Here is a 14,726-nt window from a genome sequence, read left to right as displayed (position 1 = left end):
GCAAAAAGGTTAGCCATCATATGGTCTAGGAGCAATGATTTTAATGCTTTTTAGAAAATCTATACAAGTTTCTCTCTCTTTTTTTGGCAACTGAAGGATCATTTTATCAATTGGTAGCTGGTATTTTGTGCTACGTGTATTTTTGAAACCTCTTTTGTTCTACTGTTTATTTCAAATAAACTTGTGTAGATTTTTCATAATCCTATTTAACAATTTCAGTGTTGTGAGCCAGCAATTTATAGGCCTAGAGCAGGCCTGTCAAACTGGCAGCCCACAGGCTGGATGCGTCACACGCAGACCACACCCACCCCAACTCCACAAAGGCAAAAAACCATTACAATATGTCACATGACGCAATCAAGTTTGACACCTGTGGCCTAGAGTTATCTTTTGCTTTCCCCTTGCCTTTTGGTACTAGAAATGTTTTTTCATTCTTCATTTTATTGTTGTTTGCAGAAGATTATTCAGTTATGTTGCTAGCTTGGAGTGTAGGCTTGTCAAGATTAGAGCCAAAAACCATGCAGTTAATCTTTTGGGAGGGTACTTCTATATATTTCTGAGTTGCATCTGAATCATTTTTATTGTTCTCACTACATCTTCCTTTTGTTTTTCATCAAATTCTTTCCAAAATGTTGTGCTTTTCATTGCACTCTCAATCATTTTCCAATATTCACCAATTGCTTTATCAGAATTTGTTATAAACAGTGTTTTGTTTAAACCAATTTATTATTATTGCTTATTGGGGAATATCCAGAGAAATGGAGTAGCAGAGATTGTTTAGAAATAAAAAAAACCTTCAGTGTGCAATTTATTACGGTCTTGTACCTATTCTGTAACAGGTGAGCCAGCAATAGAAGTCTAATCAACTAATTTAGGTCAAAGAGCTGAGATTGTTAACTTGTGGTTAGCAGTTTTTAGAACCAGATTAAAGCAGCATAGGAAGAGGTAGGTTGTTTAGGCAATTTCTCTAATTGGGGAAAGAAAAAAAAAGGGTCAAGCACAGGACAATGCCTACTGACTATAATGGTGAACATATTGTTGAGGGTAAAACTTCCCTCTGCATAGTACGCAACAGATCAGACAGCAAAGAGATACGTTGCTGGTTAAACACACAGATACTCACAGACTCTGAACGGTGAAAAAGAAAAACATTTTTTATTCTTAGTGAAAAAAACAAACTTCAGTGTAATTTTGCTGCCTCAGCCATTAAAATGGTGGGCGAAGCAAAATGGCGGGAACTTCAACCGTCGCCAACCGTCACCAACGGAATCCACACATCAAGGTATGCCACTGACGGGCAGGGACCCTGGAGCCGCAATAATAAAGGAGAGACTGCGATGGTGGTGGTATTTGTCCCGGCTGAAAAAGGACCCCAATTACACCACCCTGCGGCACAAGCAAAGAAGAAAAAAACGCGCCTCTCAGCTGGGCAACCAAAGGCGCCTCTCAGCTGTCAAAATGAAGCGATCTTGCGGCTCGGTGGTTCACTCAAGTCAAACCCCGAAGCCGTTGCTTGTAATTAGCTTCCTTCAAAAAGCAGCTCTCCACAATGAATTTCTCCAAATTTTAAAGAAGAAAATAGGAAATTTAAAAAAAAATGTTTTAAAACGAGCCTCTCAGCTGTTAGTCGGGGCTAAAAAAAAAAACAAAAAAAACCAGCGCCTGGGAGGCAGAAGCCCAACCTAACAGCGCAGCTTTGCAGAAACACCAAACAAACTACTTGCTAAGAGAACAAAGGAAAAGAAAAAATAGAAATAAAATATAGTAAAACTAATGAAAATTAGCCAGAAAAAGCACTCAGGTCTGGTCCAATCCATTGAGTGAAAAAGACTGACAGGAGGAACCAGAGGGCGGGACTAGGACTGCAGAGGAAAAATGATAGGCACTCAGTACATCCAATCACGCTGCTAGATCCCATACTATAGGATTGTCTGAGCAACGAGTCAGGAAAATAGCAGGAGCAGGAGCTCCCAGGCTTCCTGTCTTTCTTTATGGCTGCCTGATAATAGCACAGCCAATCATTCTTCCTATTTGTGTCATTTAAAGACACAAACATAGATTTTCTATATATTACCTACCCAACCGTAGGATAAATATCCAACACATATGACTAAGAGAGAGATGCTGTGAAGGTCATATAAGACAGCATTGATCACAAAGTTACTTTTTCATCACTATCAAAACCGTGAATTATCACTATCTGAAACAGTAAGAAGACTATCTGTCTTTTTTACATATGCTTTTTCAAAACATTTATTATGATCTTTAATAGAAAAACCTATCTCTCTACATAACCCATATATTTTTTGAATTCTAACATTTTCCCTCAGAGACAAGAGATTGTATTGAGTGGGTCTGCCTGTCTGCCTATCTATCTTATCCCATCCATCCATCCATCCATCCATCCATCCATCCATCCATCCATCCATCCAAATCACCTAAATTAGTTTTATTTTTTTTTGTAAACAAGTTTTATTAAAATTTTTCTTTCATCATACATATTTTATGAACAGTGTTGACCGGGTCACATCTTATATATCTTATATATCTATTCATTTTTATAATCTATTCCAATCTTCCCACTTTTTCCATATTCATCCCTTTTATATAATTCTTTATCACAAATTCATCATTTTTCACCATGTCTTGTTATTTCATCTTTTTTTCTCCCAAGTACATTTTACATATTTCCAATTTCAGCCGTAATATTCTTTTTCCATATTTCTTTATCTTATCTTATCTTAATCTCTTCTTATACATAATAAACAATATCACTATCCACCCAATAATTCCTAATTTCTTACAATAATATTTCTCCATTTGCAGAATATATTTCTCAAAATCCCCATCCCACTTTTTAACTATACACAATATACTTCATCATATTCAATTCTTACATTGAAACCCTTTAACTTAATTAACCATCCACATCTTATCTTAATCTCTTAATACATAATAAACAGTATCACTATCCGCCCTTAATTCCTAATTTCTTAGAATAACATCAATTATCTTATTTCTTCATTTACAGCAGTGATGAAATCCAAATTTTTTACTACAGGTTCTGTGGACGTGGCTTGGTGGGCATGGTGTGGCTTGGTGGGCGTAGCAGGGGAAGGACACTGCAAAATCCCCATTCCCACCCCACTCTGGGGCCAGCCAGATGTGGTATTTGCCAGTTCTCCGAACAACTCAAAATTTCCGCTACTGGTTCTCCAGAACCTGCTGGATTTCACCCGATTTACAGCATATATTTTTCAAAATCCCCATCCCACTTTTTAACGTTTGTTTTGTCTCCTAATTTAACTTGACTTCATAATTAAACTCAATTGCCATTTCATATTTCATCTGCTATTCTGTTTTGCTATTAGCAATATACATTATCATATTCACTTCTTACATTAAAACCCTTTAATTTAATTGACCATCCACAATTAATAATATTAATACAGTTCCCTTAAATGTACTAATCTATATCTTATTTTTCTTCCTCCTTTCCACTATTTTTCCCCTCTTTAACCATTTTCTCTTGGTCTCTCCAAAATTCCACTTCTTAATAATTTCCTCTTTTTATCCCATTCTTTTAACTTTTTTCTTTTTGTATTTATTATATCTTTTCTCCTGAATCCTTTTTCTCACTTTTAAATATATTACTCAATTAATTCTCCCCAAGCTTTCTCCTAATCTCTTTCCACTATTTCCTTCTTTTCCCTTTGATTGATTTTTTTGGGGGGGAATGTTCCCCCCATCCACTCTTTTTTTGCCACTGTTAATCCCAGTGAAATCATCTTAACTGCTTTTTGCATTCAATTCCTTTTCCTTCAATATTATTTTCTTGCTCATTTATGCTCTCTTTTTTCTGTTCTGTGTGTTCCAGCAAAATTTCTGACTTTTTATTACCCTTTAGTGATTCACACGTTTTTAAACATCTCAATTAATTTCTCACACATCCAAGGCTCCATATTAATTTTAAAAATTATTAAAACTTTTAATTTATATTTAATTAAAATTTTAAAGTCCATATAGTCTCTTTTTAATTCCAAATAGTATCCAATTCAAATATTTATCCAATCCACTCCAAGTTAAAGCTTTGTTATCTTCCACAACTGTTGAGAGTCGAAACCAAGCAGTTCAGCAAAACGGATACTCCTTAAAAGTTCTCCATTTCCGAATTATCTTTTATTGGTCAAGGTCACAAATGTTATTTTCTCTATCTTCCAATCACTATTGCAGTACTCAATTTCCGCCAAGAGATGTCTCTCTCAAATCCACAACATTCTCAGAGGACAAAGCTGTCAAAAATATTTTAAATTCACATAAAGAATACTGTTCCTCAGGTTTCTTTTTCTTTTATTATTTTTAGCTTCTCCAAATTCAATTTTAAATCCAGTTATAAAATTTTCTTTCTTGGGCTTTGGTATTTTAACTTCCTCTTTGTTCTTCTCCTTCAAATGTCAAACTATCAAAAATATTTTTTTTTAAATGAAATTTTATTGAATAAAGAATATATTACATTTCAAACTTTACGGTTCGGCAACATGTAGTCATATTGAATATTTACAGGTGCGGTATCTAAAATATTTTTAATCCACATAAAAAGTACTTTCCCTCGGGTTTCTTTTATTATTTTTAACTTCTCCAGATCCAATTTTAAATCCAGTTATAAAATTTTCTTTCTTGGGCTTTGGTATTTTAACCTCCTCTTTGTTCTTCTCTCTCCATTAACTTTCCCAAGTGCCAATTAGCCACTCATTTCCACTCCGGGACATCTTTTAAAGTTATTAAAAAATTTCTTTTTTACCTGTGAGTTGGCCAATCACTCACTCGGTACCATTACTCCGTTCAGACACCGCTCCTGCACAAAAAACTTAGTCCGGTTGCCCCAGCTCCAGAGCGGTCATTTTTCAATGGCTGCCACCCCTGCCGCTGGTTAGAAGAGCAGCCTCTGATCTTTCGAGGAACTTGCCTGTTCCTCTTGGTCATCTGAGGCACCTCTCCTTCTTCACCATCCCTACAGGACAGTTCCGGTCCAAAGACCTCTCCGACAGCGGTTTGTCCAGCTGGATTTTCATGGAGCTCGTCAGAGCCTGCTATTTTTGCAGCCGGTCTCGCCGCAACGCTTCCAGTTTCTCCCCTAGAATTAGTTTTAGCTGACAATTATAAACAGTGGAAAAGAAGTCCTACTGTGCAAAATGGAATTTATTTCCCAGTAAAATACATAAAATTTAATTTTAAACATTGTAGCCTTTCAGACTACATAACCCATCAATTCCACAGTGGCACTGGCTTTGCACAGTATATCAAGGACTTCAGTCCAAAAGTGAAAGTGGCCAGAAATTAACTTAAGTAGGAGGTTGTTAGGTGTTAATGCCTTACAACCTGAAATGTCACAAATTCATTTTGGGTGGATCTGACCTAGGCAGAACAGATGATCAGAACTCATAAAGGTTTCCATTTGAGGCTTCATGGAATCAATGACAGTGCTCAAATTTTCTTAAGGTAAAGATTTATTGCTTCTCTAATACTTAATTAGCCACCCTGAGTCTCCAGAAAGGGGCAGCATATAAATTGAACCAATCAATCAATCAATCAATCAATCAATCAATCAATCAATAAATAAAGCATATGCTCCAGATAATTTTTATAACTGTATTTATTCATGATAGTTTGTTAACATATGGTTTCTGCTTTTATGTGACATCCTACTTCATACTCTATTAAATACCGTAGATTTTTTTTTCCTTTTCTGTAATCTGCTTTTACTTTCCATTTCTTTTTACATAGTATGTTCTTAGTTTACCACTTGTAGGAGATCTGCCATTTGTGAAGAGCTTGAACAGTTATGAATATACAGAAGAGGGAAGAAGTTCTATCCTCCAGAAGCTTGGCTTCTGTATGAAACACTACAACACCACTGGCTCATGTGGCTAGAATGCTGGGCTAGCAATTGACAGGATCACATTTGAGACCCAGCTGATGCTGCAGGAGGGGTGAGCTCCCGTCACTTGCTCCAGCTCCTGCCAACCCAGCAGTTCAAAAGCAGACAACTGTGAGTAGAGAGATGGGTACTACATTGGTGGGCAGCTTAACAGGGACATGAAAGTAGCACCTAACTGGGCATCCCCTGAGCAATGGTGATGTCACTGGTTAATCCTTTCAATCTGGAAGTGCTTTGGTGCACCTAACATGACAGTAGTAGTAGTAGTAGTAGTAGTAGTAATGATGGTGGTATGAAACACTAGGCCAGGAAGACAAGGGGGCAAAATTCCCTGTACTTTTTCAATCTATTACAATTGTAGTTTTCCCGATATGTACACTTACAAAAAGGCTTCACATTTTGCAGCCTCTCTTTATGCAAGCTTCCTTCCAGCTCATAGCCCTCCACAAAGTATTTTTTTTAAAGAAAAGAAAAGAAAAAGCTAAGCTTTTTCACCCATTTATGAGGAAGATTTGTGGCTCCATGCAATCCCTGGACTGCACACTTTATATCTATGTCAGATGTAAAATCTGATAATACTAGGCAAAAATGTATTTCCAAAAAGACAAAAATACACACCCAATATTTTAAAGCAGTAAGTTTCTATATGGTCAGAAATATTCAAAGTTTCAAATTTGAACATATTAATTGGAGGACATAAAAACACATTTATGAGACTACCCAAGTGGTCTCAAGTGAGGGATGCAGGATGCTATTTGCTGGATTTTCTCAAATAAAAAGCCTATTGTTTTTAGTATAGTCACATAATTATATATCAGAACTAGAGGACACATATTGTCATCTTAACACTCCTCTCTACAAGGATCATAATTTTTAAAAATAGGCTTCATGTATGAAATTTTTAGAATAAAAAAAACATAATTGTATTTCCAAACAATTTGTTAGCTTAATTTATCTTAACAATAACTACCAAGATTCATATATCAAACTTTCTTCTTATTCATATTAATATGTAATATTAATAACCAGAAACAAAAAAAGCAGAAAAATTCTCCCATTTTTTGAGGCAGTACATCTAGCAAAAGAATAGTAATTTAGGAAATCAATGACTATTTAAAACCAGTGTATACTAAATTGTCTTCACCCACCAAAAATATGATTATCAATGAAAAACAAATTAGAAAACCAATGAAGAAAATCCATCAATGTCACTTTGGCCATTTGATCAGGAAATGTATGATTTGGTTAGTGTAGTGGTGCAGCCATTAGGTTAGAAACGAGGAGACTTTAGGTTCTACTCCTGGTTTAGGTACAAAGCCAGCTGGTTGACCTTGGGCTACTCACTTTCTCTCAGCCCTAGGAAAAAGGCAATGTCAAATCACATCTCAAGAAAAATGCAGGGACTTGTCCATGTAGTCTTTGAGAATCGGACATGATTTAACGGAAGGGAAAAGTTCTATGTCTTGCCATGTATGATTTTAATGGCAACAATCAAATTCGGAACCCATATTGCTGAGAAAAGTGCTGAGAATGTATTATTGCTGAGAGCCAGAGCAGCAAGTGAAATACTTATCCTAAGAAATATATTAGTACTGCACAGTTCATTCAAAAACAGCTAGAAAGACAAAGCAATACAGGTAAAATTCTTTCCACTTCCACATTTTCCCCCTTTCAGAATCCATTACAAAACACTCCTTTGCAATTTTGTTTAGGTAAATCAAAACTTCGATAGCATTTCTATTATTTAATTATTAAATCACTTCTTAATTAAATAAATTTAATACATCAAATTACTTATTGAAAAATTAAATCTCTGCATTTTATTTGTATAAAATAATCATTCTAAAGAGAAGAACAGCTTTATTGATGAAACTTCAATCCATCAGACAGACATACTGTACAACAATAGAAATGATATGCATTTTCTAAGATGGTGCTTTTTAGATGTATTTTTATAATTTAAAATGTTTTTATATTAAAATATTAGTGATTGCTAACTCATTGTCAGGCGTGGTAAATGTTTAATTGATACCAAACGTCATAAAAGTATAGAGTTGGTAAATGGCTCCTTCCACTAAAAGAAACTCCTTTTGCTTAGTGCAAAAATAGATGTTTTCCACTTTTTGCTGAACACATTTATTTTATTTATTTACTCCCAAAAACTTTTCACATTCAGAGAAGGAAAGCCCACTATCAATCGGATAACTGGTTTTATTTCAAACTACTCTTTTTGTCTAAGATGTTTTCTGACATCGATTGGAATTTGACTTCCATTAAAATCCATTGTTATCTTTCTTGCACTTTGGAGCAATAAAGAACAGGTTCTGATCTTTTTTTTGTGTGATATCCTTTCAGGTACTGCTATCACAAAGGCTAAATATGTCTAGCATTTTCAATGTCTCTTCACAAGACATCATTTCTGGTCTTCTAATCATACTTTTGCTCTTCTCTGAACATGTTCCAATTTATCTTAATATTTCTTAAGTGGTGCACAGAACTGTACTCTAACAGGGGCCTGACCAGTTAGCCAGTGCAAGGTATATTACTTCCCATGATTTGAAAACTATATTTTTAATACAGCTGATACACATCTCAGTTCATGCATCTAAAATTGCATTTGCCTATCTGCCACATTGCAAGTTGAATTAACAAAAGGAAATGGCAGTGGTTGGATTCAAGTAATCTAACAACCGGTTCTCTGCCCTAATGATTTCTTCCAACAACCACTTTGCCAAACTGCTCAGAAAGTTAACAACTGGTTCTCCCAAAGTGGTGTGAACTGGCTAAATCCCACCACTGGGAAAGGGTAATCAACAACTATTTCAAGATTTTTCCCCCTAAAGTATGATTATCAAGCCAATTTTATGCATATGCATTTGATTTTAATTTCTCAAGAATTTTTTTTGTACTTAGCACTATAAACATTTTATTTGGGTATTCTTAGCCTATTTCTCCAATGGATCACCACATTTTGATTTTGATTTTGATTTCTGTGTTCGCTCTTCTCAATTTTTAGCTATTCTTCTCAATTTTGTCTGATCTGAAAATCTGATCAGCATCTCTTCTGCCTCTTCAAAATAACCGAGAGCATTACAAGAAAAAAAAAATCCCGAAGGGCACAATGCCCCAGACCGATATTTCTTTGCAGTTTAATGGTGAATTATAAAAGAGCACTTTTTGAATATAATTTTTGAACCAGGTATATATCTATTTGTCATCCAGCTCACAATTAACAATTTGGTAATCAGAATGTCAAGCCTAATGGAATGAATTTATCAAATGCTTTGCTAAAATCATGTTATTTTATATTTATGGCATTCTCATATTCTATTAAGGAACCTATTCCCTCTCCCCAATAGAGATTAGTTTAGCCATACTTGTTCTTCACCATTCCAGCCTGACAAATGGTAAATATTATATTGTTTTCTGCTTTTTCAATAGGCAAAATGTTGAAAAGCAAAGCTGAAACAAAACGTTTTGATTTTGATGCTTCGAGAGATCCCTGTAATAGTGGTCTGTTTACATTATCTGACCAATATTTTCTAAATCCTATGTCAGGCAGCTGTTAAGTTAGTCAAATTCAGTGCCTAAGACCAAATTCTGTTCCACTGTCATTACTATTGAGAAGCTCTTACCATATAGTTCATCTCTTCTGAGGAAGAAATGGCAAACTAAAGATAGTTCCATGAGAGTGGATCTGACAATTGTAGTGGAATAAAAAGCCAGTGAATGGACAGACTCTGTTATTCCTCTCTGGACGAAGAGGACCAAGTGCTTCAGACAGTTGCTACTCAGAGTTGCTTTGGATAGTAATAAATAAAACAATAAAGCAGCCTAACCCAAACCATGGTTCAATAGCTTCAAAAAGTAGAAATTGCTTGTAAACCACTTTTTGAATATTAGGTACTTTAATGAAAGCAAGTATTACTACACTGCATGAGTTATCTTCAATCTTTAATGAAAGAAGTTTCATACAAGTTTAAGGACTTAAAAATATGGTTTGTCCCACAATCATCCAGATGATTAGACTGGATTTGGCATTCTTATCTTTCTATTAAGTTCTTTCCAAGGACCTGGGAAAGGCAGATGTTGTTATTCAACGGTGCTAAAGGTATCATTGCACAATGTAAGCTGTTCCAAGTAAAGCTGCCTTTTGCAATTGACTGATGGTGATTTTATCAATATCTATGGTGTTTACGAGGTGCTCCAGATGTTTTGGGATGGCATCCAAGGTGCCTATTATGATTCGTATTATCTGTGCTTTTTTTTTGTCATAGTCATCCTAATTCCATCTGTAGGTCTTTGTATTTTGTGATTTTCTCCAGTTCTTTCTCTTCTCTTCTGCTGTTTCTAGAGCATTGGAGCTAAGGGCCCAAATGGATTTGAAATAATATTCTGGAATTAATTATCAGAATCCTTCTCATGGGAAAATGCTGTTTGTTTTGAATACTTAATAATATATATATAAATGGGATTTTGAAGACTGGACACTAGAGGGAACCAGTAGGAATTAAAGATTACAATTAAATGAGAAAAACATCTAAATTTGACTTATTAGTACAGAACAAAGCAAATACTTTCTTTAATGAACAATGGAACCGGAAGTTAATTTTAAAAATGTCTGCCATTATATACAGATTGTGTTTGGAAGATTATATGGAAAAAGAGCAAACTTTATGAGACTGAGTCTGATTTAAAAGTGGATTTAAAGATGATGGGTTATGGGAATGCTGTGGAAGGAGATACTACACAGGATATTCAAATGGTTGATGTCTTGCTAAATCAAAAGACTGACCTGCATAACTTTCTTATACTGGATTTATAAGAGAGTTGTTACAGTTTTGAATATTGTGAGAAGGGACAAGGAAAAAATGAGAAGTCACCACATTTTAGGACATTAGAAAAGAGATGAGAGAACAGATTATTTGATGAATTTTAAGAGAAAGTGATTTGTCACTGTTACTTATACTTGTTATAAAGGATAAGTACTTTCTTTTTCTTTCATATACTTTTTGTTATTTTTATTCTTTTAATTTGTACTGGTTCTTAGATTTTTAACTATAATATTTAATACAATTACTATAAAACAGAGGCTCTTAGTATAGCTCTGCAACCTGATATTGTATTATGAAACTGTATCACTTGATGCAATATATCGTTCAAGCTTTCCACGTATCTTTGTGCTTCTAGGGTACGTATTTTTGTTTTAACTGTATGCAAAGAATAAAGAACTCTAGAAATGTTTTCAGATATCAACAAGAGAATGAATGATAATTCCCTGGATTAGCCTCTTTCCCAATTTGGGAGATAAGAGACAATACTTGCCAATCACCAGTCATGTCAATTCAATGATTTTCCAACATGCATGCGATTTAAGTAGCTCTGGAGATTTAAACTCATTCAAAGTACATAGCTCCTGACCATTATTCTATCAATCTCTAAGCTTTAACTCTGTCCATTGTTTTGCTTTTCGCCACTTCCTAATGGGATACAATACATACATATATTCTTTGTGGAGAGGATTAAAGAACTGGGAAACTTTGTCTTTTCTTTGTTACTTGTTAGAATTTCGCCACTTTTACTCAGCAACTAGTAATCTGAATGTATTTGAACGTATTTCTCTTAGACATTGCTCTTAGTATCCTTTAATGATCTTATTTAATTCTGAGCTTTAGCTTCCTGATATTAAATTTATCGTTCTAGACTACCTGCACATGCTTTTCTTTCATCATTCTTCCTTCTCACATTGTTACACTTTTTTCTTTTTGTGTAACCACACTGGTTTTTTATGTTTTTCATTTTTTTTTCTTTTACTGAAATTATTTGTATTGATATTTTCTGGTCTTCCTTTTTAGGAACTCTCACATAACTTTAGCTATTTTTCTCATTATTTTCTCCTAACTATTTGCTGATCAGCTATGAATACCACAGGCACTATTAACTAACTAGCCTTAAAAGAAACAGAAAATTAGATCTCACATCCCAATGTACAAAAGACATATATGATAATTTCCTCTTGATATTTTAGTAAACAGGACACATTGTAAAACCAAAATACAATCAAAATTCATTGTCAAAATGTTATGTCTACATAAAAAAAGGCATCAGAAACATTTTACAGATCTAAGCTTTAAAATTCCTTTTCTTGAACATACATTGGCTTAAAAAAGCATCTTATTTTCTGTCTATATTCCTACAGAATATGATGATCTATAAAGAATCGTATCATTTCATCCCAACTAAGTCCAGGTTTGGTCTAGTGGCTAAGGTGGTGGGCTAGGAACAGGAATCTAACTTCCAGTTTTACTCTAGGCGTGGAAAACAATTGGGTGACCTTGGACCAGTCACTCTCTTACTCAAGGAAGAATGCAATGGTACATCAGTCCTGAAAATTTTCACCTAGTCCTTCTAATTTCCGGAAGATTGACTGACTGAAGCCGAAGGCAGGGAGAAAAATCATCCCACCTCAACCCACACAAATGCTTCTATACCAACCATAATGAAATTAGTATCAGCTATTAAATCACAACCTGCCACTTCTACTCACCTTTTCACCAGGGAACCTGAAACCTGCTACATGCCAGATTATTATTATTATTTATTCAATTTATATTGAAGATATAGATTGAGAATATGGGTAGGCACGGGTGGGTGACTGCTTCTCTCCTCCCATTTTTTAGGTCGCATATCCCATCATCCCCTGGCACTGGCACCCTAGGGACTTATCCTAAACATCTGGGCAGCGCCACATTGTCTACAGTTGAGAAGAAGCCCCTCTCCCTTTCCAAAGGCTGCCCACCGATCACCCTCTATCACCTCCCGCCCACCCCCCTCCCAGTCCCGCTAAAGCCACCGAGCACCCGCCGTCCCCGTCCTTTACCCGTGAGATGCCGAAGCGATGTGCCGTGAGCCCATAGGCTCAGCACCTGCTGGACCGACAGGTTTATCATGTGGTCTCCCGCCTCCGCCTTCATGGTCGCCGCGGGGGAGACGACCAGGCCGGTTCTGTCGTTGCTGGGCCGCCGCCTCGGGAGTCGTGTCTGGTTTGGGCAGCAGCCTCGGGAAACGGGAGGCTGAGGCCGGGCTCCCACGAGGCCTCTAAGGGCCGAAGGGGCGCGGGTGGGGTGAGCTCCCCCCGGCGGGGGAGACATCGAGGACGGCAGCTGGACAAACAAGGTGGCGGCGGCGGGGGCGCTAGCTCGCTCTCCGCCTCCCACCGCTGCTGGTGGTGGATGGACGCCGCGGCCCTCCTAAGGCTGGCCGGCGCACAGAGCCCCGCGGTCTGGGGCTGAGGAGGGGAAAGGAGGCGGAGGTAGGTGCCGGGCAGCCGCGGCGGCAGCTATGGCCATCACCGCCCCCTTTCGAAGCCGCCGCCTCCTCATGGCCCCCCCACTCAGCAGCTCGCGCCGACAACGAAGAAAGTGGAGGGGGGGGAAAGCAGGAGGAAGAGGAGGAGTCGCCCACGAGACGCGGCCGGCGAGCAACCGCCTTCCCTCCGCTATGGCCGGCTAGCCGCCGGACCAACCGCTGCTCCTGGCAAGATTGCGCGCGTGGCCCAACCTCCAATCAGTCACCTCCCTACACGAGGCGGGCGGGGGAGCTCTCACGCGCTCCCGACCCATAAAACAGGCGACGCTCCTGCAGCGGTTCTTTCTATGTAAGGGAGTTGGGGGGGCGACAAGGCGCGTGGAGGTCGATGCTCGTTCGCGAGGCAAAGCTGGAGCGTGAGGTGACAGCGTGGTGGGGGGTTCGGTAGGGCACAGAATCGTTTACCCAAGCTTTTCCTCAGACTTCAGTTATGAGGCGACGGAGCTCTGATGCGGCGTCTTGTTTTTCCCACTTCAGGGAAAAGGCCATGTTCGTCTCTTATACAATTGCCAATATTGCTTTAATATAAAGAAGAGTATTTCTGGCTCAGAGCTGAAATTGGGGAAGCTTAATGCTACCTGAGCTTGGTTGTTTTCTTGCAGGTGTTTCCTTACCCAAACTAGGTAATGTCGCTAGCACTGATGATGTTACCTAGTTTGGGTAAGGAAACGTCTGCAAGAAAACTGCCGAGCTCAGAGACCATCAAGGACCCCCCCACCCAGTACGGCTTTGTTTCCGTTTCCTCTGATATGGCTCTTTGGTTCGTGGGGGGCCGAGGGTGCTTGAAAACAAATAGCAAAAATACTTTAGTCCACCCATAGAGAATTTAACAAACTGAGGGAAATGGAAACATTAATAGATATAGGCAGGCAGGCCAGTTGATGCTTGGGGAAACCATGGATAATGTGACAACAAGGTCACATTATCTTATGCCTTATGCAGAGGATTTCAAACTCTTAGTAGTCTTGCCCTCTCCAGGTACTGGTAGATTGCAAGCATCTTAGAGGAAGGCCACAATATTGGTGTTTTTTTAAAAAAAATAACAGGCCTATGTAGGCAAAGTAGAAGGACTGTAAATTTTTGTTTTCCACTAAGCCTATTCAGGCTAGCTGCAGAGATACCAGGCAAAGTAAGAGTAAGTTTTGACAGAAGTCATAACTATATTGTCCAGGCAAAGCAGGAGTGATGTTGAATTCACTCTGGGCTTTACTCCTCAGCTTCCAGATCAAATTTTAAATAGGGAATTGTGGCACTGGAAAAGTTAAGAGGTCCTACATTGTGCAGATTACGTGGCATGTTTATTCCTTGTTCAATCCTAACTCCAGTTAACTCTGTTGTTTTATTAATAGAGGTGGGGTGAGGTTTATCATTTTATGGAGTTATGATTGTGCCCAAATTTGAAAACTAGAATTATGCCACA

General features: G+C 37.7%; 1 protein-coding gene across 1 annotated transcript in view; it reads right to left on the bottom strand.

Moving 5' to 3' along the window:
- The window catches only part of TMEM170B (transmembrane protein 170B), a 29,747-nt gene extending 16,237 nt beyond the window's left edge, over positions 1-13,510 (bottom strand). Inside the window, exon 1 of the mRNA XM_034429137.3 lies at positions 12,819-13,510. Coding sequence (XP_034285028.1) covers positions 12,819-13,089 — 271 coding nt within the window. The 5' untranslated portion in view covers positions 13,090-13,510. The remainder of the gene's footprint in view (positions 1-12,818) is intronic.
- Positions 13,511-14,726: the final 1,216 nt, after the last annotated feature.

This window comes from Pantherophis guttatus, chromosome 3, assembly GCF_059756535.1.
Source record: "Pantherophis guttatus breed Tessera chromosome 3, ASM5975653v1, whole genome shotgun sequence".
Lineage (NCBI taxonomy): Eukaryota > Metazoa > Chordata > Lepidosauria > Squamata > Colubridae > Pantherophis > Pantherophis guttatus.
Note: the sequence above shows the minus strand (reverse complement) of the source record. Positions and strands in the feature narration are given on the sequence as shown.